Source organism: Homalodisca vitripennis, chromosome 5 (genome assembly GCF_021130785.1).
Source record: "Homalodisca vitripennis isolate AUS2020 chromosome 5, UT_GWSS_2.1, whole genome shotgun sequence".
Classification (NCBI taxonomy): domain Eukaryota; kingdom Metazoa; phylum Arthropoda; class Insecta; order Hemiptera; family Cicadellidae; genus Homalodisca; species Homalodisca vitripennis.
Window position 1 is genome coordinate 93,557,860 of NC_060211.1, and position 22,896 is coordinate 93,580,755.

Below are 22,896 nucleotides of genomic sequence, written 5' to 3' on the forward strand. Positions count from 1 at the left end.
CGCAAAAGTACTCTCTCCATCTTTCTATAACTTTTGTACTTTCTGTCACCAACTCTCCATTTCTGTTTTTTACCCCATATGGGTATGGGGTAAAACCTCTTTTGAAGAATCTTATTTTCCTGTAGAAGTCCTTTGCGTTATTTGCTGTATTATCTTCCTCAGTCTTGTCAAGCAATCTATGCAGATACAGTCTTTTTTTCCGCCTCAGCAACTTGTTTGCCTCCCTATTTGCTTCATTATAGCTTTCTCTATCCTCTACCCTGTTACTATTCATCCACGTTATTTTCCTTTTAACTCGGTCCTTCAGAGCTTGCTCGCATTCCTGATCAAACCATGGTTTTTTGTTTCTCTTCTTCCTACTACCACATACCTCTTCTGCTGTGTTCAGAACTACTTCCTTAAAATTAGACCATTTGGCATCTACCGTTTCATTGTTCTCCATGTCTTCCAGGGCCTTAAATCTATTCTCCAGTTTCAGTTTGAATTCATCAGCAATATTCTTAAGCTCAAGTCTACCCACTTCTATTCTTCTTTCTTGCCTTACTTCCTTTCTTCTCTGGATTGCTATTCGCTGACACACTTTGACTAAAACTAATGAGTGGTCAGTTCCACATTCCGCTCCCCTGATGCTTCGAACATCAGTTATACTACTTTTGTGCCTTTGGTCTGTGATCACGTGGTCAATTTAGTTTTTTGTTGTTCCACCAGGTGATGTCCATGTATATTTGTGTATATCTTTTCTTGGGAACATTGTGCTAACTATTTTATATTCATTTGCAATTGCAAAACTTGCCAGTCTGGTTCCATTGTCGTTTGATTCTTGGTGCAGGCTCTCTTTTCCAATAGCAGGTCTCCAGACTTCTTCTCTTCCTACTTTGGCATTTGCGTCCCCTAAAATAATCTTCATATCAAAACTTGGTAACCTACCCACCAGTTCGTCCAGAAGACCATAGAAGTTATCTTTTTCTTCCTCTTCTGCTTCTTCAGTTGGCGCGTAAAAGCTGACTAGAGATATGTTACTAAATTTTCCCCTTAACCTAATATTGCACAATCTATTATTAATTGCTTCATAATGTATCACAGCCTCCGAAATTCTCTTGTTTACAGCAACACCCACACCACCGTGGTATCTGTCATCTTCACAGCCACTATAATAAATTAAATAATCTTTGGTGTTAATTCTCCCTGCCAGGGGCCATCGGGTCTCCTGAAGTGCCACAACATCCATGTTATACTTGTGCAATTCTTCTGCTAGTATGTCACTCGCCCCTGGTGCTGCCAGTGTTCTTACATTCCATGTACCAAATCGTAATTGTTTAAAGCAAAGCCGGGTCTTTATCCGTTTATTCCGTCCAGTTTCTACTCTTTGTTGGTGATTCGTAACAATAATTTTTTATGAGGCGGGTCGTCAGCCCAACGCTCAACCCCCAACCTGGAGGACCAGGGTATCTCTCTTAGTCTGGCTCCTACCTCACGAAGACCTGTCCGGCAAGGGAGGCCCTACCAGTAGCTACGCTACCGCCGGTATAGCTCTTGAGGTCGTTGGAGCACGCAATTATGCATTATACAAAAGCAAAATCAGATATGGGATAATATTCTGAGTGCACCCTCAATCAGCAACCTCCAGCGAGTCATGGTCCAACAGAAGCCAGTGGTAAGAATGATGGCTGACATAGCATCTCAGAACAGCTGTAGAGAAATCTATACAAATCTAAATATCCGTATCATCACAGTTCTTTACATACTTGTAATCATGTACTCTGTCAAACTCAACTTGGCTTGAAACAATTACATGGTTGGAGAACCAGACATGGATATGATTTCAATCTACCAGTTCACAAGATTGCATTATTAGCCAAAAACCATTGCATGTTGGAGTAAGGCTATTTAATGCTCTCTAAATTAGACTCAAATAATGAATGATTGGATTCGGTATATGTAGAGTTACATTTTCTATTACTTGTAATTTATTTTACAAATAACACCTGTTCTGAACTTGATGTTAATGAATAACGTTTTCTATATTCTATACTCAAGACTATAGAGGAAATGCAATTATTTTTTTTGCCACATGTCACATCTTTTTTAGTTTTAGTCTGCACTTGATGGCCCTGCTTTTGCTGAACCTCAGGATGTACGCTTGTACCCAAAGGTGGACTATTATTTTCCTGGTACTCATTGGACTTTGGTGGAGTCATGAAATTAAAAGACCAAATCCAACTTTTAATACAGCTAGCACCAGGTATTTGATGATTCTGCTTGTGTAGACCAATCAGTTAACAGCAATGGGAAACAGCCACTGGTGATTTCTGTGTGGAACACTAGTCCATGAATACCAACCAAGTAAATGTTGTCATAGTTAAAGGAATTACATTGTGTGCAGTAATGTTAATAATAAAGTTCCATTGAAACCAAATCTAGTCAGCATGAGCAAGTAGCCTGTACATAACCAGGCCTGCAAAATAAAACTTTATGTATATATTCGTCATTTATTAATAAAATAATTTTGTTGCTTTCATAATGTACTAACTTTGTTAAAATAAGACTTTGTTTATAACTTTCAATGGTCAACTATATTTAGTAAGCTGTGGGTATAAATTTAGGAGCTTATTAGCTATTAGCTTATTAGATGACAGCTAAGTTATGAGTTACCACAATACATATTTCTGTGTATATATGCTGCTATTATTTGTCAAGGAGAAAGAAAGAAACGCTATTTTTATATGCAAAATGCGTATATCCTCTGTGTTTACCAAAACATATTTTCACTATTGTATAAAATTAAAGCTTTTCAGGTGAAATTTGTCTGAATCATTGCTTATGTGCCATTTCATTACAATCCTAAAAGCTACATTTGTTTAGTGTTTATTATCCTTTTAATTGGTTTTAGAACATCAATCTTAGACTTAATGAAGTGTAAAAAAATACCATTTCTGTCAGTTGTTATTTAAAACTGTTTATATGTAAAATGAGCAGATATATTTTTAAATAAACATTGTTTGTTTTCATAATTGTTTATAATTTTATTATTTGCCGTATGTGTTTTAAATTTTGTACTTAAATAATATAATAACTTAGGTTAAAATAGTTAGGTATGGATTGAAACAAGTTTGAGTACATTCAAAATTAACAAATTCCAAATATTTTTAAGGTTTGTCGTAAATTTAGAAGGTTATTAATTTTTTACTAAATGTTTTGTTTACATATTGTGTCACTGTTAATTTACAACATAACCAAAGAAAAATTGTAAATTTATTCAATAAATGAATGTACTGTGAGTTTCTAAATAAAAACATGAAAATAGACCTATTTCACCGATTTGCTTCTCGAGAGGCACCACCACCACTAAACTTCTCAAAGGGTGCTCACAGGGTGAATAAAATAAGTCAAAACAACAAATATATTAACATGTCTACTAGAAATTTGTCTAAAGAGATTTCTAAGAGAAGAATGTATTTATGTTTGCTGGAGATTTATTTTATTAGATTTATTAATTCTTCAGCTCTAAAAATTACTATATACTTTAATTTGGCTTACTATAATTTGACAATAATTTTATGTATTTTCTAATAAAATTTATGGACAAAATAATATATATTATTATTAGGTATAAATAAAAAGTTTGTCTTCAACTCCTATAACAGCTGTCACTTACCACTTATATCCCTCTGTTCAAAAAAGGTGTAAGTTTATCGTATTGATTAGTCTTATTACTCTTATGGAGAATGCATATGTTAATATTATATAAATAGTAAAACTATACCATATACAAATTTTAAAATATTTTTTCTTTAAGTTAACACCTTCACTGCGGCTCTGTACTCAGAGATCTTAAGTAATTAAACGTCACACCATGTGCAATAAGGTGTCTGCCGCAGACAAGAATGATTTATCTATAAGTGCCATGACAATGCCATAAACACCATAATTACTGCTAGTTTACAGATCTACACTAATAGGACAAACTTATCTTGACTGTGTTTTGTAAAACCCTTCTACAATCCATTGGTAAAAGTTAATATTTGTATAATTCTTATTGTTGTATGAGATGTGCATCTACATCATGCAAACCATTTGGGTTGAATTATGTGATATAACTGGTTTTATTAGTAGACAGTTAACGAAGTTGCCATACTTGTTATCATCATCCTTACTTAAAGCACCCCTGATCTTTTGTGCAGGTTATTGAAGACATTTTGTGTTACTCTAATGTTTGTACTGGTCAGTTCAGTTACTAATCTCAACCCAAAATGCCTCACTCAGCGGTGCAGTGCACTAGAGCTATTGATTCGATTAAAAATGAACTAACAGTACGTGAGGTGGTAAATTTCACAGGATGTAGCAGATCAAGCATCAACAGAACAGTGATTCGGTTCAGACTGAGCCACAACTGAAAGGGATGACGAGTATGTTGTCTCTTTGAGTCTGAGGAATCGGTTTCAAACATTTGTAATGAGCTAAGAAGAGTTTGTTCCACAGTGTAAGAAACATGTTTCACATTTTAGTTATTAAAATTTTGTTTGTAAAAGTTAACGCCTTCACAGTTTTTGATATAATATTAACTTTATAGCAAATGCGTAACAGTGTGCTATTGATGTAATACTACACATAGTTATATTGTTCCTGTTTCTGTTGTAAGCCATAATATTGTTGCACAAGTAGTTCCGGTGTTTTCTATTAGATGTCAGAATTTCCTTGATCCTTTGTCTTGAATGTTTGCAAGTTCATCACAGTCATATAGTGCGGATAGATAACGTGTTGTTGCATGTCACCTAACGTGGAGTATTTCATGATTTATTTTTCTACCATGGAAATATACCACCCACAAATGGATGATTGGCTATGTTTGTGTGATGATGACACGGACATGAATAGTGAAAATTACTTATTGAACAATACATAAAAAATCTGGAAAAGGGCACTAAAAATAATTTTTGCATAAATTATTAAATATTTCTAAACTCTACGAACCAGTATCTGTAATACAGTTTTTTAAACAGTAATGTTTAATTGTTTAAACAATAATAAGGATAAAGTATAAAAAGAAAATGAACAACATGTAAAACTTATAATATTAATACATTATTGGAATGAGTTTTAACACTCCAAAATGAGCAAGGAAGAAGAGATTTCTGACAAGAGTAGAAAGAAGAGTTGATGTGATATGACAGTTGCATCAGTAGTTGAGGAAAGGCTATAAATAGATGTTGTGCTTAACATTCATGTGTTGCAGCAGTTAGTTTACTAGGTTGCTTATCTTAAACGTGTTACATTTTTGAAATATTTCTATCTTATCATTTGTTTGTGTGTCTGTAACTAAAACGTGTTGTTCCAGGTTTTCTTCAAAAGAACTCTACATGCTCTACAGTACGTGTGTGACAGTTAAACTGTAGAGTTTGTTCAGTACACTGGGAAATGGCCCCAACAGTGCCTTCAGAAGGATTTTGGGGCCCACCAACTGCTACAATTGACTGGTGTGAGAAAAATTATCAAGTCAGCTTTTATGTTGCTGAATGGTGTAAGTTACTCACATTCAAGTTTATTAGTTTAATTGACTTGTATAATTATGATAGATATTATTTTATATTTTGTTATTATTTATTTTGATCTATTAGTCTAGACCTTCATGTTTGACAATCAGTGGAGGATGTACCAATAGGCCTACTAGTCTCAGATCTACAGGCCACATATATTATTTGTTATATTTTTTACTTTGCTATGCACTAATAATTTTCTCAATCTTTGTTTATTTAAAGAGTATTTAATTTTTTTTTAAGTACTTAAAATTTAGTAAAATATCTCATAATAATTAATTTTATTTTAATTTTTGTCATCTGTTAGTAGAACAATTTTTACAAATATCACAAACAAGTTTTTAGGGAGGCCAAATTTATTGGCCTAGGGGCCCAAGAAAATGAAGTTCCGCCACTGTGGACAATAAAATAATTTTACGTATACTGTGGATATATCATCATGTAACCAAGAAATAAGTTAATTTTAAACCATTTGCTGCTGTATATTTTTGTTGAATTTTAACTTTAATAAGTAACTTCATTTCGTTTTTTACTTTGATTTAGTGAATTGTCTTCTTAACCCTGCAACTGGCTTTAAGCGATTATCGACGCATTAACTACAGTTTCAAAATGGCACTAAGCTATTTTCGACGCATTAACTATGTCGTAATATGATCTCTCACAGCAAGTCTATTTTTACTTTGTTTTGAAGTAAAACATACGTAAATCTAAAGATAAAGATACGAGGTTTCATATTATATTTAAAAACGCTCTATAGTTATAAGTTAAATCATACACACCAGCTGAAACCCACATCACTCTGAACCGGGGAGGGCCGAACTTTTTCAGAACTTTTTCAAAATTAAAAAACCCAATTGGTCAAATCTTTTCTAAATTAACAACATTAATCATTTTCATTTCAAAAAAATCACAACATTAAAATTGTTCCAGGAACTTAGCTGACTCTTGAACAGCATAAGTCCCTGATTATTGTACAGTTACATTAGGACTAGGCCTATCTGGCCCACTTACCTACATAGTTAGTTTTAGGAATTCAAATCACACAATTAAAGCTTTTGATCAAATTTGGACTAATATAAGACTAGGCCTATCTGGCCACCCATACATAAGTTAGTCTAGACTTTCTCGTTGTTAACTTACTACTAATTGACAAAAAAGCTACCCAACGCTAGGCTAGTTTTTAAGTTATTTAAAGTTACTTAAGCTCATCAAGAAAATGATTGTTGAAACCTGTTGTAAATGTAGAGAGAGCCCATTGATGAAAACAAAACCGAACTCAATAGCCTGTGACATATGCTGTAAGTGGTTCCATGCAGACAAGCATGTAGCAAACTAAAAAAAACACTTTTTGTTAACATTAGGAAAAATGACTACTGGGTCTGTCCTATTTGCATAGAATACTACCACAATTTGAATTTAAGCTTAAAAAAAATCTTGATGTATAGGCCTTCTTAGGGACAATGAAAAGAAAATCAATGATCTAAAAACTCAAAAACGAAACTTTTGTTATTGGAAAAAGAAACCTTATTAGAGGATCTTGGTCTTAAGGAGGTAGAGTTAACGAGACTGAGGCAAGTAGTCATGGACATGACTGAGGAGGGAGTGAATGGCGGTTTGAACGAGTGGAGGGAGGTTAAGGGGATAGGGGTGTAGCTAGTGCGAATGTTGGGAGGGCTCGCCGGCGGAATGTGTGGTTAGGTTTGGTTTCAGACAGTCATGGGAGGGGCTGTGGTGACCGGCTGAGAGGGTCAAAAATTGGGGATAAATTTTCAAATTTTGGAAAAATGTGCAACCTGGTACTTCTTTCTTGTCCATGATAGACCGAGCGGGTGAGGTAACCAAACAGGCAGGGGACTCTGATTTTGTACTCATGGTTGGGGGGTCAAATGCCATTTCAAACCAAACAAACTTGGAACTGGGCTCCGGGTTGGACAATCTTGCGGAAGGGCTCAAGGGAAGGGTGCTGTGGGTCGAAACACCCTACAGATTCGACAGCCCGGACAAAAATGAAGTAATAAAAAAAACAAAACGAAATCATACAAACATAAATGTAAACTAAATAACTGGGCGTTTCCTAAACATAAATTCAATGTTAGATAGGACTTGCTTTACTAGACATGGCCTACACCTTAACAAAACGGGCAAGATGTCCTAAACGACCTAATAATCAACTATCTCTTCACTAGTCAGTCCAAAAAAAGCACTGGATGAAAAAAAACGCAAAAATAGACATGACCCTGGAAAACACATAGATAACCACAAGCCGATATATCCACGACGGGACAAAAGGCTAAATTGGGGGGAAAAGCTTCATCTAACAATATAACAGGGTCCTGTAAAGTAACTCACCTAAACATAAGGGGCATTCTTGAAAAAATAACACAAACTGAAAATATTTTTGGATGACAATAAACCTGATTTTTTCTTAGTCTCTTGAGCATGGTCTTGAAGATTTTAAATTAAACATGTTGAAAATACAAAATTACACTTTGCAAAACAGTTTTTTGCAGGGAAGGGGATGAGAATGGGAGGGAGTTGCAATCTATAAGCAAAATCAGTCTAAACTAAAAGTTCTAAAAATAACCAGCATTGGCAATAAATTATCTGAGAACTAGAATTTTGAATGCTGTGAAATAATAAACCGAAGTAGATGATAAGAAAAACCATTATTGGCATCCTATACAGGAGCCCTGATGGAAACATTGACATATTCCAAAACAAATTAACACTTTACCTCTCTAAATTAACACCAAAAAGAGAACAATAATAATACTAGGTGGTGATTTCAACCTGAATATATTGTGTGAAAAATAAAACCATATTAGATTTTAAAAATAGTTTTAAACAAGTTTTGGCTTGAATCTAACTGTAAAAGAGGCCACCAGAGGAAACTGATACCTCTGCCACTTGTATCGACAAACTTCATTACAAATTTTGAAAAACACAAAAAACGAAGTAATCGAACCACTCCTATCTGATCACCATGCCATATCACTAAATATTGATACTCACAAAGGGAAAAATTGTAAAACTAAAAAACAAATAAGAAGCATGAAACAGAATAACCTAGATGAATTAAAACTTAGACTGAGAAATGAAGATTGGAGAGATTTTTATAACGCCCTAAATATAAATGACAAATATGGAGCTTTTATCAAAACTTTTGCATACCACTACAATATAGCCTGCCCTTTAAAAGAAGTTACCATAAAAGAAAATCACAGAATTAAATGGATGAACAATGAAATAAGCAATTTAAAGAACAGGGCATATGAAATTGTTTAATAAATGGAAAATAAACAAAAATTCAGAAAACAGACAGAAATACAATTCAGCCCTTGAGACTTACAGATTAAGAATCAAGTCAACAAAAGCAGAATGGTTTAAAACAAAATAATAAATGAATCTGACAACAAACAAAAGGAATCACTGGAATGTTGTAAATAATTTTAGAGGAAAGAGCACTGATAAGATAACAAATATTGAAATAATTGATGGAAACAAAAAAAATAAATCACCCAAAGCAGATCGGAGAATTTTTTAACAATTACTTCATAAACATTGCAGACCAAATAAATGAAAATTTAAAACTATTGCTCTGATGACAATGACGGTCCAAACATAGACCCTAACACAAAACTAGAATCTTTCAGGCCCATAGATGATAGAATACTAAAAAACACTTTTTTTCAAAACTCAAACCGAAAACATCGGCCGGAGTGGATGGTCTATGTATGAAGGCTATTAAATTCTGTCAAAAGGAACTGACTAAACCCCTTGTGGAGTTGGTGAATGCCTCCATAAACAGCTGCACCTTCCCGGATGCCTGCAAGGTGGCCAAGGTGAGGCCTCTTTTCAAAAAGAAGGGCGATGAGTCCGATGTCTGCAACTATCGTCCAATATCGCTCCTTCCGGCAGTATCCAAAATCATTGAGAGGGTAATCTGTGACCAGCTGACTCTCTACCTGGAGGAAAATAAACTCCTGGTGGAGAGGCAGTATGGCTTCAGAAAATCCAAATCAACCAAACTGGCCTTAATTGATTTTGTAAATGGTTGCATTGATGCGGTCGAGGCTGGTGAGACGGTATTCGGCTGTTTTGCTGACCTATCGAAGGCCTTCGACTGTGTCAATGCGGTCATTTTATTGAAGAAATTATCAAGCACTGGGCGTTCAAAATTCTGCCATCGCATGGCTAACCTCATACTTGACCAATAGGTATCAGGTAGTGGAGGTTCTCAGCACACCAAATTCAAAATTAAATCCACACTTTCACGACCAGTTTGATCCGAAATGGCGTGCCACAAGGTTCAATCCTGGGCCCTTTGCTTTTCCTGGTTTATGTAAACAACATAAACCAGTAAGATTCAGTGGAAAATCTTTTACATGTTCGCTGATGACACTACCTAGTTACCAGGCACAGAGATTGTGGAGTCTGGAATTAGAATCCTTCATCAAAGCAAACAATCTAGCCCAATTTTTTGAAACAAACCACCTCAAACTCAATCTCAAGAAAAACAAAATGCATCTGCATCCAAACAAAACAAAAGAAAAATTCAAAAAAATTCCTGGAATCCTAGCTTGTGCATAGGTGACAGGGAGATGGATGTCACAAAATCAGCAGAACTGCTGGGGGTGATATTGGATGATGGGTTAGACTGGATGGGAAACAGTTGGTCAAAATTGAAAGCAAATTAGCCAAAGGCGTTTTTGTCCTTCGAAACCTTGCAAAACTCAAAAACAACCAATTGGAAAAAATCTGTATACCACTGTTTGTTCGAGTCTCACATCTCTTACTCAATCATCCTGTGGGGGGGCTCAGCCTCAAATCTCAAACGAATTTTTACTTGGCAAAAAAAAAAGGCCATCAGAGCCATGTTGGGGCCTGCCTCCCCGCTCACATTGTAGTGATCACTTCAAAAACCTAAAAATATTAACAGTTCCATGTCTATATATTTATGAATGTGCCTGGTACATAAAATCTCAAAACTTAGAATTTATAAACAATAGTCATAATTACAATACTAGATTTAAGAACAATTTCTCAATGCAACATAGGCTTACTCTTTTTGAAAAAAAACCAAATTTCTCTGGACTACAAATTTATCAAAGTTTTACCACTAATAATAAGAACAATCAATTGTAACAAAAAAATTCAAGAGTGAGCTAAAAAATTTCCTAATAGATCAATCCTTCTATAGCATGGAACAATTTTTTGATCATTGTAAAGGGCTGGAACACCCCACCCTACCCTAAACACTGTCCCTCCTATACAGGGCAGTTTTGGACCTGCAGAAGCCCTAAGATGGGCCACAACTTCCTGCGGAAACAAAAGTATCAAGTAAGTAAGTAAGTAAATCTTTCATTATAAAATTCTAAACTTGGATGTTCACATTTCCGATTGCCATTTGTTTGCGTGATTTCCGAACACGCTAAATTACCGTATGTTTGTAAAAATTCCCTATCGTGAGTTTATGTTCTACACGATAGTAAGTGTCGTCATTGAAAACTGTGTATTCTTGGCTTTCAGAAACATCTTTTTAATAGCCAGTAGGAAAATAAATGTTTATAAAATAAGCGTTTGAAAAGCTCGTGTTTTGTAAAATCCCAAAATGCCTAATGCGTCGAAAATAGCTTCATTAAATTTTGTTATTTTTGTTACTTTATCGTTGTCTGGGAATAGTGAAAATCATATCAAAAACAAAGAAGAAGAATTGCTCTAAGCAACAGTATAACAGACAACGAAGACTATGAACTAGTATTTTATTTTTGTTCTGTTGCGCAATCACCGACTCAGCCAGTACAGAAGAACAACGCATCGCATGGTTGCGGTGTTTATTTCTTTGTTGTTATTACGTCATTGCCGGTATTAGTGTATTGCTTGCTATTTATTTGGATATTTTAGACTTTTCGTTATTTAGTGTGTATAAATAAAAGTTTGTTTATTGTTTTTTTTTTTTTTAATTAGTGAAGTGAAAAATGTAGAGGTTAGGTTAAGTTTTAGCGAATATGTTGGATTTTTGTGAAACTGAAAAATAAGCCTATGTTCACATAGGTTCAGTGTTTTATTATTTTGTAGACAATTTAATTTTAATTATAATAAAATTTTGATTTTAAATTTATGTAAAGGTATTTATTATAAAAGTAAAAAAAATTTTACTTTTTCTGAAGGTATTAGCGTTTTATTTCTATGACCATCGCTTGTTTTACTTTTTTAACAAAAAAATAATAGAGATAAAATACACTGTTGTACATTTTTGTAAACTTCAATAAACGTTCTATCTTTATAAATAATATTTGGATGAAAAGAATAATGTTAGCTAAAAAAGTTAGGCATTTATTTCACAATTTTTGACTTTTGTAAAAATAGAAAAAAAGATTTTATTGCCATATAAAAATATCTTATACAATGTAAACTTCTATAAATATCATATTTTTCTCTTCTACATATATTTATCTCTTAGAAAAAAAATATTTGTTCATCCCAATAGATTCCAAAATGTCACAATGGTATACGTAAACTTTTTTCAGATTTTGTAGTTTTTATAGATATATTATCCAAAAGTACCAGTAAACTTCTATTACCTAAATATTTTTTTTGTAATTTGTAATTGAGGTATATAAGCAAACTTTTGCATATTTTAGAATTATTCTAAAAATATTCATATTAACTGAGAAGGTGCTATACATTTTGAGAAAAATTTATTCTTTACTAATATTTTTACGTTGATCTGTAAAAAAATAAAAATATATTAAATGATTTCAACCTTTAATATTTTTTTTTTTTGGGAAACTGCATTTATTTCCAAAGACATTGATGTTTTTCAAATGTTTGTATCTTAAAAAATAGATGAGCAGTGATTAAAATACAAAACCCTTACAAAATCACCAAAAAAAGTGCCTGCCATTTTGGGAAAAATGATGGCCAGTTCCAGGGTTAATCTACATTAAACAATGTAATAGTTATAATTTTTCTCAAAGCTGTTTAAATGTTATTTTGACTACATTATTATTTTTAAATCAATGTAATCTTAAACATTGAATGAAATTTAATTACTTTTATTTTGAGATTTTTATTATTTTTATGTGAAAATACGAAAGTGAACTTAATCAAATAAAAGGAGAATGTTTCTGCAATATTTAAATATGAATTACTATTTGTATCTTAGGACTGCAAAACAATAAAATTGCTTTCTGTTGTTACAGGGAACACCATTAGCAATCTCATGATCATCTTGCCTCCTCTCTGGGGAATATTTGAGGTTTACAATCAGGGATTCGATAAAAGATTTATATTCTGCAACTTTTTAGTCGCTAGTAAGTTATTATTATTTTTCATGGAACTTTATACAAAAACCTGAGTCATTGGTCAGCATGAACTGAATTTTATACAATAAAATTTAGAAAATTATAAAGCTTTTAATTTTCAGGCGAAACAAAAACAACAGTATCAAAATATTATTTATGTTTTATTATTACAGTTCAAAGTTGATATAAACATATTTTTTGTCACTTAAGTGTCTTCTGCATTTTTCAAGCATTACAGGCTGGAAAGTAGCGGTAACAGCCACTGGTATCGTCTTATTTAGGGCTTATATTGTAATGTCATATTTTTATATATATATACAAAAAAAAAAAAAAACTATATATTACATCTATAAAAACTAGTAAAATAATGTAAGATAGTAAAACTTGTCTGAACATTCAAATTTATAAAAATATTTTTGGTGATAAATTTTGTTTGCACAAATTGTATGTATACCTAGTTATAAAGCCTATTGACTACATATATATATATATGTGTATAAGTATAATTGATTTTTGGTAGTATTGATTTGCTATTGTAAAAAATGTATGATATATGACATTTTTATAGCATTTCATACTCAATTACTCTCTTGGCCATGAATACCCAATGTGGTATTTGGCCTCCATCTCTTCTGGTCTACAGCATCCTTTTCTACTCCTGCTACATTCGTTAGTACCCTCTCTACTTGGCCAGTCCATTGTTTCTTGGGTCTTCCACAGGGTTTCCTTGTTGGATTTCCTCACCATATTTCCTTCCTCTTTTCTAATACACATATCCTACCCAACTTAACCTCCTTCTCCTAGCTTCAGCTACAACATCTAGGTTTTTGAACAATTCTCGAATACCTCAGTTGTTTATTTATCCTTCATGTCATCTCTGGTAGATAAAAAATATTGTTCTCAACTTTTTTTGGGACTTACTAGTTTTTTCTGCTTTTTTGTCGTGAGTCCTTGCTCCATAAAGGATAGGTCCAGTAATAGTCATAGATATTTTTGATTTTGTTTTGTGTGATAGTAAAATCTTAATTGTTAATATGTTTTGTTGTATACATACTGCCAATGTTAAATTTTGGTCTGAATTTCCAGAATTATGGCCTTTCACGTGGTATAATCTAAAAGATATAAGATCCATAAAATTTGGTTCAAACTTGGTACGAACAAGTTGAAAAATACCTTGATTTGTTTACTTTCTTGAAAAAACAAACAAACAAAAGATTAAACAAAGAATTATGAAAATGTGTTAGATAGTTTTTGTACAATGGCCTTTTTGCTGGCGTTTCTAACAACCTAAACAATCCAGTTTACAGAAATTGACCTTTATCCATATAATGATAAGAAGTGGCAGAGGTACTCAAAGAGTCAACAAAACTAAATTAACTCTCATTTCAAAAATAAAAAAAAATTATATTAGTGTGGGAAATTGAAACATGAGACATTAAAATTTTTGCTTTCACAAAAATAGAGCTGGTGTAAACAGGTTCAAACAAAATTGAATGCCATAACTGTAATGAGTAGCAATAATTATAACAAAAGAAAAAAACTAAAAGTACACTTTCAAAAACTGAAAATCGGAAAATACACTATAAGTGTGGTCAATCAGAAGTAGTTGAAAAATGTTTGGATAAAAATGAAGATTTGGTTAATTTTCAAAATCTTATTACAGTTACTTCCAATAATTTTTCATCAAATAGTTTTCTGATTGTCATAATTCTTAGAGCAAGCAAAAAATTATTAATTTGAGTTCTTAATCAATTAGTTTTAATCCTTCCCAAGTATGCGAAAAGAAGTAATTGGCACCATTATCTGGACAACATATTTCAATGATTGATTTTTTAAATAATATGTTTACAATAGATATCCTATTTCACAAGGTTTAAATTGGTTTATTTGGAAGCAAATTTTAGCTGTGTTTATTGTATATTTTAGCTGTTTAAATGTATAAATTTACTACAATCATTAAACTAAGTATACAATAAAAAATAAGTCTTAGTTAAAAACTATGTGTGCTTGTGATTACAGTTATTAATAGTAATGTTATTATATTTTAAATAAAATCAAAATCACATTTATTTCCATACAATACATAACTAAACATACAGATGTAAATATTTTTTGTTAAAGAATAAAAAATGAAAATGAAATGATGCAATGAAAAATTATGTTTTTGAAGAATTGAATGAAGTTTATTAAATATGTAAACTTGCAAACCCCTTTTTCATTACCATTTTAAATTGTTATCTAGGAGATTCTGTGTTTGTGCATGTCATTTTTGTTATATTAAAAAATCATAATTTGTTATAGTTGTTGGTGTTGGATCGTGGTTCTTCCACATGACTCTACTCTATGAAATGCAACTGTTTGATGAACTTCCGATGGTGTACGGCTCTCTCTTCTTGTTGTACTGTCTGTAAGTGGTTTGTCCCAGAATTTTTAAACTTGATTAATGACAATTATCCTGATTTCAGAAGATTCTCGAAGTTTGTGTTGAAAAAAATAAAGGAAGGACCTTTTTTATTTCTACCATGTAAAGGGTTAGGTCATTTTTTAGTAAGGGATTTTTGCACATTTTTGGCTTCAGTTTTGGATTTCTTTCTGGTAACCACTGTTTTGCTGGGGGATGAAAAATAAAGAACCATGTCTCATAATCTGTCAGATTCTTTTAGAAGCTGTCACTCTTAGCAGGCATATATATTATATTCTTATACATGTTTAATATTGCTTCTTTTCGTTCCGAAGGTACATTTTAAGAAACATGCACAAACAAACACAATATGTGTTCCAATCAGTGTGAAAAATCTGTGAACGCTCACTCCCATGTTAAATTCTAAGTTCATAGGTAGTGTGTAATGTCTCACAATTTAACCTTTATGAGAAGGAACTTAACGAAAGAATGCTAGATGGCTGAACTTAAGCAATGCTGCCAACAACAGAGAGATAGTTCTCTTTAGCTAATCCCTGTAAAGGTATTAAATTCAGACTTTGCAAAATTTAAGCATAAATTAAAAACTGTTTTAAAAAACTTAAAAAAATATCATCGTAGGTATTAAAATGGCAGCTATACAAATTTTTCAAACTCTAATAACTCAATAACAAACACCTAATAGCTAATATAACCCAGAAAATTTTATTTAAAATGTATAGGATTAGTAAGATATAGGCTACTTTTGAAAAGAAGTATATTTCACTACGACAAATAATGTTGTTTATTTGGTAATTAGCAAATTAGCGGGTAATCAGCAATCAGCTGATTGTTGCATTTACCAGCTGGAATAACTAGCTATCATTTATTAGCATTTTACATTTCCTTTTAAACTGTTTTGGATGCATGACATGTATTGCCGAATCGTTCTTTAAAGTTTTTTATTTGTTTAATTATTGTTAAATATCAAGTCCATTTCCAAATTTGTATTTTTGATAGGAAATGTGGTGGTGGTGTTTATAAAAATGTAGCCTTAATTAGCTACTGCTTAAGTTTTGTACATTAAATTTGTTTAGATAAAATACAATTTAAAATTGAACTAGAATGATTTGTAAGTCCTTATCTGCAAATAACTAAAGTGTCAACAGATACAGCATATTATCTAGTAATCTGTTGGTTTGTAGGAGAGGAGTTCATATTATGTTTGACCCCTCCCTGCTCACTACCTAGTTGTACCCATAGATCAGACGTTTTAGTGACTTTTTTGTAGTGTTTGTTCTATACTTTCTGCATGATGATGATCTTTTTATACAGTGTAAATATATGCATTTCTTGTTGCAAATTTGTCTTTCTTTGGTTGGGAACTTAAAGGTGTTTAATTATTAAAACATAAAAAATATTGCCTTGTTGAATTGTAATTATAATAATAATAATTAATAATAATTTTCATTGCAGTTTGGCAATATGCACATTGTATTGCAAGCAGCATTTGTTTTAACTCCTATAGCTAAGGCATTCACACATACATTCAAACATACATATGTGATCATTCATTCTCTCATTCAGTACTATTAGGACCGTCAGACCCGCACAGAAATTAGAGATTAATTATCTCGGCGGCATGTCAGGAACTCATCAACAGAGTAAAATGCATTTGACACCAAAAGGTGTTTCAACTGAGCTGATTAATGATTAAAATTTGAGTGTGTTTTAGCTCTTCAGGGAGCCCATTAATTAATTTAACGCCAACTTGTTGGGGAAGGTTCGCGAAAGAAACAGTTCTGTGTTGCTAGAGACGTAAGATATCCCCACATCCCATAATTGTGGACCTCCCTGCTCTGTACTAAAGTGCACTGTGAAATGCAGTATAATACCACTTCAAGAATATAGAGGCATGGTAATGTCAGCAACCCAAGCTCCATGAGAACACCTCTACACGACTCACTGTAGTTTAACCTAGAAAGAATTCTGACCGCTTTCTTCTGAAGTCTGAATACTCTCAAAAACTGTTGTTGGGAACAGCTTCCCCAAAGTCGAATTCCGTATGAGAGGTTAGAATAAACAAGGCCAAAATAGGCCATTCGTAAGACTTCCGGAGGACATGTTTTTGACAACATGCACAATGCATGAATACCTGTCGTTACCTTAGCACAAACTTTGTCAACGTGATCATTACAAGTGAGACCTTGATCAAGGTACGTTCCTAGAGATGTTGTGGAGTCTATAACTTCGAGAACAACATCTTCCACAAATATACAAGGTTCTGTTGAATTTTCCTGACGTTGTAAAGTGAACTTCATTATAAATGGGTCTAGTAATAGTAAAATGTTAACATCAATGGAATGAGTTTAAAATTTACTGTAATAACTTTTATTTTATGTTTATTGTAAAATAAATAAAATAACCTATTCTACATTTTAACATTTTTGGTTGGTTGTTCATGGATTGAAATGTTTTAACCACCAAATATTGTGTAAAGATTAATTTGGTTAACATTTTTCAATTAATACTGTGTTTGATTTTTACGTGCAATAGTAGAAATTAATGTAAAACAACTTCAGAATCAAGTAGATATTATTTAGGATTTAGCTACTATTCAATATAGAGAATGTTAAGGAAACTTGAATTTGCAAGAATTGTCATATCTAATTCATAGTTAATTTAATATGGTTTAAAATGTTTTTGATTCTTGTGTTTACAGAATTGAGGCACCCAAGGCTGCAAATAAGGAATTCTTTTCCAACAAACCTCTGTTTGCCTTTCTGTTGACGTTTGCAGTCATGTTCACCCTCATTTACCTCGTTTGGCCACAGCCTTGGTTCCAACATTCATCTTATGGTGTGATTGTCCTTGGATCTTTTGGGATGAAAGCAAAAATCATCAGAGAGAAGAAGTGCAGAATTTGCAAGAGAATTTTTTTAACATCAATATCATTATATTTGTTTGCATTTTTCTTGTGGAATGTGGACAAGCTTTTCTGTTCATCATTGGAGTAAGTGTGTTTAGCTTTAATATTTATTTATATGTTGTTTTTAATTTGTAAATTGAAGTCCTTATCACGTCATTTATATATTTATTGTGGAAAGTTAAACCGTTTATATAAACAACTACATCAGTAATATTGATCTTATGATATTTCTTTAGACTAATTAACGTGGCAGTCCAGAAATTAAAGTGCTGTGTATTATAAAAATATGAAATAACTCAAATTAAATTCTACAAATATATATTATACTTTTGTATATTGCAATATCTTAATTTAATAAAATGTCAATAATGTTTAATTCACAAAAAGTATGTGCTTTGCCGGGACTTGAACCTGATTCTCTCACTTTCTGGGTTAGCATGTTACCAATACACCATAAAACCATTGATACAAATTTATGACAGGTATTTGGTTGTCCAATTATATGTTAGTTTAGTTATTCAAATTGTGTATATTACAGTATATACAGGGTGTCAATTAAGTTTGGAACCTCTTTTTTAATTTTTAAACCACAATATAAAAAAATACCAAAGTTCACACGTGCTTACTGGTGATAGTAACGCAAACATCTGCCCAATTACCGACCGGATAATCCCTTTGGGGGACGGTCCACAAGGAGTCAGACAACATTCTTAAATAGCAGCATAGGTCAAGTTTGGTATCAAATTAAAGGTCTTACTTAGTAGAGTACAATGCCGCAAACCGGACTTCAAAAGGTGGATTCATTCAGTAGTTATAGCTATTTGAATTTTAAAACAATTGAACAATGGAAATTATTAAGTATTACAAGTAAACACCAATTTTTAAGTATCTGTGATCAAAGTAAGTGTTCAAAATGTTCCCCTCCCATCATCTGACAAGGTAGTAATCGAAGCCAGGAATCAATAATTATTACCAATAACACAACTACTGTTAGAATGTGAAAGTGGCAGATAGAGTCATACACAGCATCCACAGATTGTTCAGTGCAAAGCAGTGAAAAGTTTACCCGACATTTTCAATCAAACTCCTATAAAAAATGTGAGTGGTTGGCTGGTAGCACTGAGTTGAACGCTGTTTTTTGTTGGAATTTTGTATTATTTGATAAAGATCAGAATACTAGCTGGACCAAAGATGGATCCACCCATTTGGGGAACTTGGTAAAATCAACTGTGGGACACGAAATTTCAGTGATTTACGATCGTCTTTCTTATATTATTAAAATAATTATATTGTTGTCGTTTTTTAAATATAAACTTGAAACACATACTGAAGCATTTACTATTAAATTATCCACTGCATTTTGAAGGTAGTCACGAGGAATATCTTGAGCTTCTTGGACTATGAGATTTCTTAGGTGCGCCAAATCTCGAGGCTTAGTACGATAAACTTTAGCTTTGAGGTATCCCCAAAGAAAAAAATCCAGCGGAGATAAATCAGGGGAACGAGCAGGCCACTCTACTGCACCATGTCTTCCAATCCATCTGTGAAGGAATATTGTATCCAAATATTCTCTAACAAGGAGAGCAAAGTGTGGTGGCGCGCCATCTTGTTGGAAATAAATTCTTTGAAATTGTCGACCAGGAGCAGCTTGTTGTGCAGGAATTATCTCATTTTGGAGCATTGCTAGATACGAGTCACCATTTAAATTAACATTGATAAATAATGGGCCCATTATTTGATTTCCTGTAATACCTGCCCAAACGTTAAGTTTCTGTGGATGCTGTGTATGACTCTATCTGCCACTTTCACATTCTAACAGTAGTTGAGTTATTGGTAATAATTATTGATTCCTGGCTTCGATTACTACATTGTCAGATGATGGGAGGGGGACATTTTGAACACTTACTTTGATCACAGGTACTTAAAAATTGGTGTTTACTTGTAATACTTAATAATTTCCATTGTTCAATTGTTTTAAAATTCAAATAGCTATAACTACTGAATGAATCCACCTTTTGAAGTCCAGTTTTCGTCATTGTACTCTGGTAAGTAAGACCTTTAATTTGATACCAAACTTGACCTATGCTGCTGTTTAAGAATTTTGTCTGACTCCTTGTGGACCGTCCCCCAAAGGGATTATCCGGTCGGTAATTGGGCAGATGTGTGCGTTACTATCACCAGTAAGCACGTGTGAACTTTGGTATTTCTTTCTATTGTGGTTCAAAAATTAAAAAAGAGGTTCCAGACTTAATTGACACCCTGTATAATTTCAATAAATATTGAATCACAAAAAGTACTTGCTCTGCCAGGACTCGAACCCGGATATCTCACTTGCCGGGTGAATGTGCTACCATTACACCACAGAGCCCTCACTTTTTACGATTAATTATTTTGTATTTGGCCGTTTCTTTCACATATGTGTTTAAATAACCAAACTAACATATGATCGGAAGACCAAATACCTGTCAAATGACTTCTGTTTACATTCATTAAATTTGTAAACGTGAGTGTGTGTGACTGAAACTGCCAACTACAAAAGATAAAGATAAAAAACTTTTATTGCAAAAAATGTTTGACAGGTTTATACAAAATGTAAAGCAAACTGGTGTGTTGTTAAAATATAAAATAATAATACTTGCATCACAAAAAAGTGGAGGCTGTGTGGTGTAGTGTTAACATGCTTGCTTGGCAAGTGAGGGATTTCTGCTTGAGTTCTGAGAGAATAAGTACTTTTAAGAATAATTCTTTATTGAAATTAAATTAAAACTATATTATGTATGTCATGTATTATACAGATAGTGAATATAACTTCCATTATATTCACTGTTTCCTTATTCTATGTGTTTCAATGTTTCTAATACTTGTCTTGGATGACAAGCCTTACACTACTGCCATTACTTTCCATTAACTGTGACACTTTTAGAAATTTCTTTGAGTGTCAGCGATGTGTTTTATCTGTGGGAATAGAAGACTCGTGAGGGGAATCCTCCAGGTGTAAATTCAGTTTTATTCTCTATCGTATCTCCTCTATAAAACAAAATAAAGAAATATAGAGAAATTAGAAGATACAACCTGACTGCACCTTTCTCATCATCAAAATAATGGAAGATGATGCCATCATTGTGAACCAGCTGCTGATTGCGATGCCATCTGAGCTTTTGAAAGACAAGAAGTCTCCAATTGCTTAACCTCTTTAGTATTGCCCTAAATCTGGTTCGCCTTTCCTTTTCATGCCTCCACCAGGAGTGCCAAATACCCCATTATTGTAATCAGGTAGGAGGATGACAACCCCTCCACCCTCCCCTGCCGCTTTAGACCTCCTTAGTACTATACCACAATCCCCAGTATTATCTATATAGGGAACAGCCAGTCTCTCTTCATGACTATCAATCTACTCACATCAAATGTTTCATCAGTTTTGCATACGTCTTCCTATTTTTACTAATAATTCTACCTTTATTTTCATATTAGTTTTTGATTTATCTATGCCTATAGTTCCGGCACCTTCACATTTTATTGACCTGTAAGTTAATACCACAAATAAGGTTTATATATGCATGTTATGAGTTGTATGACTTACAGATGTGTTTTTCCTTAAGTATGCACAAAAGTTAAAACAGAAGCAAATCTGTGACACTGTCATGTTGCAGGAACGTGCGGCAGAAAGCACCGACAGGTGTCGGTCCAGTCACACAGCTCCATGCTTGGTGGCATGCTCTCGCTGGATACTCCTCTTACCTCTTGGTGCTATTTTGGTAAGCAGCTACTTTAACCTTCTTTTAGTGTCATGTTATTTTTGTAGTTTACCAGACCTCAATAAATGCCAGACCTTATTCAGAAATTTTGTGCAGAAGATTACCAATAATGAAAAAGATAGATAGTGTATGATGAGGGCTATCCAGAAAGTAGATTATGTTTTGATATAAACAAAAAACAAAGTACAAAAAAATGGTATTCTATAATAATATTATTCTATATTTTTTGGGATGTGTGTGATCCCCACTTCATAGACAGCAATTTGGTTTTGCAATTACGTGTTTTATCCAAGTCTCGTCTTCTGTAATTATTGAACCGAGCAGCGAGTCACCATTTTTTTCCAAAAGTGTCCCAAAATATCAATGAAGCAGCCATACGCTGATTATTATAGGTTTGTGTTATAAGCGACGGAATAATCCGCCGATGGATAGAATATATTTTATTACTGTTTTTGAAGTTTATAAGTTCAATACATAAGCCACAATACTAAGTAATGTACTGGCTTGACCTAATAATCCAGTTGCAGCTGTTAGCTGGCCGCAGTAAGTGAACAATAATTTGTTTTTTTGCTGGCAGCTGTTCTCCCACTTCCGTCTGTACGCCGATGACGATACTATTCGCCATTACCGACTGTCAGTGGAGCACGCATTGTGCCTTTGGAAGTGTTCTTGCGTTGTCATTCCTTATACAAACAGTTGTAAAAAGTTATTTTTACCATGTTTTAGGTGTTATAATAAAGTTTTTATTGTTTCTTTTCTGTTGTGTAATTATGGCTGCAAGTCATGTCCCGAGACCCCATGGCTTCATCCCGATTTGTGTTTTGAAGTTACCATACAACTGCCTAAATCTATCATCAGAACTTATAAACTAATCAAGATCAGCATATTACACTTTATTTGTTTTCTTATCCTTGTACATAGTTTTCATATTTTTCATCACATGTATTTGATTACTCTGTAACCTGAATTTGAT

General features: G+C 33.1%; 1 protein-coding gene across 4 annotated transcripts in view; it reads left to right on the forward strand.

Moving 5' to 3' along the window:
* LOC124362534 (alkaline ceramidase 3) overlaps positions 1–22,896 on the forward strand; it is a 46,525-nt gene that overhangs the window by 15,242 nt on the left and 8,387 nt on the right. For all 4 annotated transcript variants that reach the window (XR_006922474.1, XR_006922472.1, XR_006922473.1 and 1 more), the window contains exons 2-6: positions 5,336–5,518; positions 12,740–12,850; positions 15,143–15,248; positions 17,962–18,252; positions 21,819–21,923. Coding sequence is in view for 1 of the 4 variants with exons in the window: in XM_046817126.1 (XP_046673082.1) it covers positions 5,416–5,518; positions 12,740–12,850; positions 15,143–15,248; positions 17,962–18,252; positions 21,819–21,923 (716 nt within the window). In the remaining 3 variants the exon portion in view is untranslated. The remainder of the gene's footprint in view (positions 1–5,335; positions 5,519–12,739; positions 12,851–15,142; positions 15,249–17,961; positions 18,253–21,818; positions 21,924–22,896) is intronic.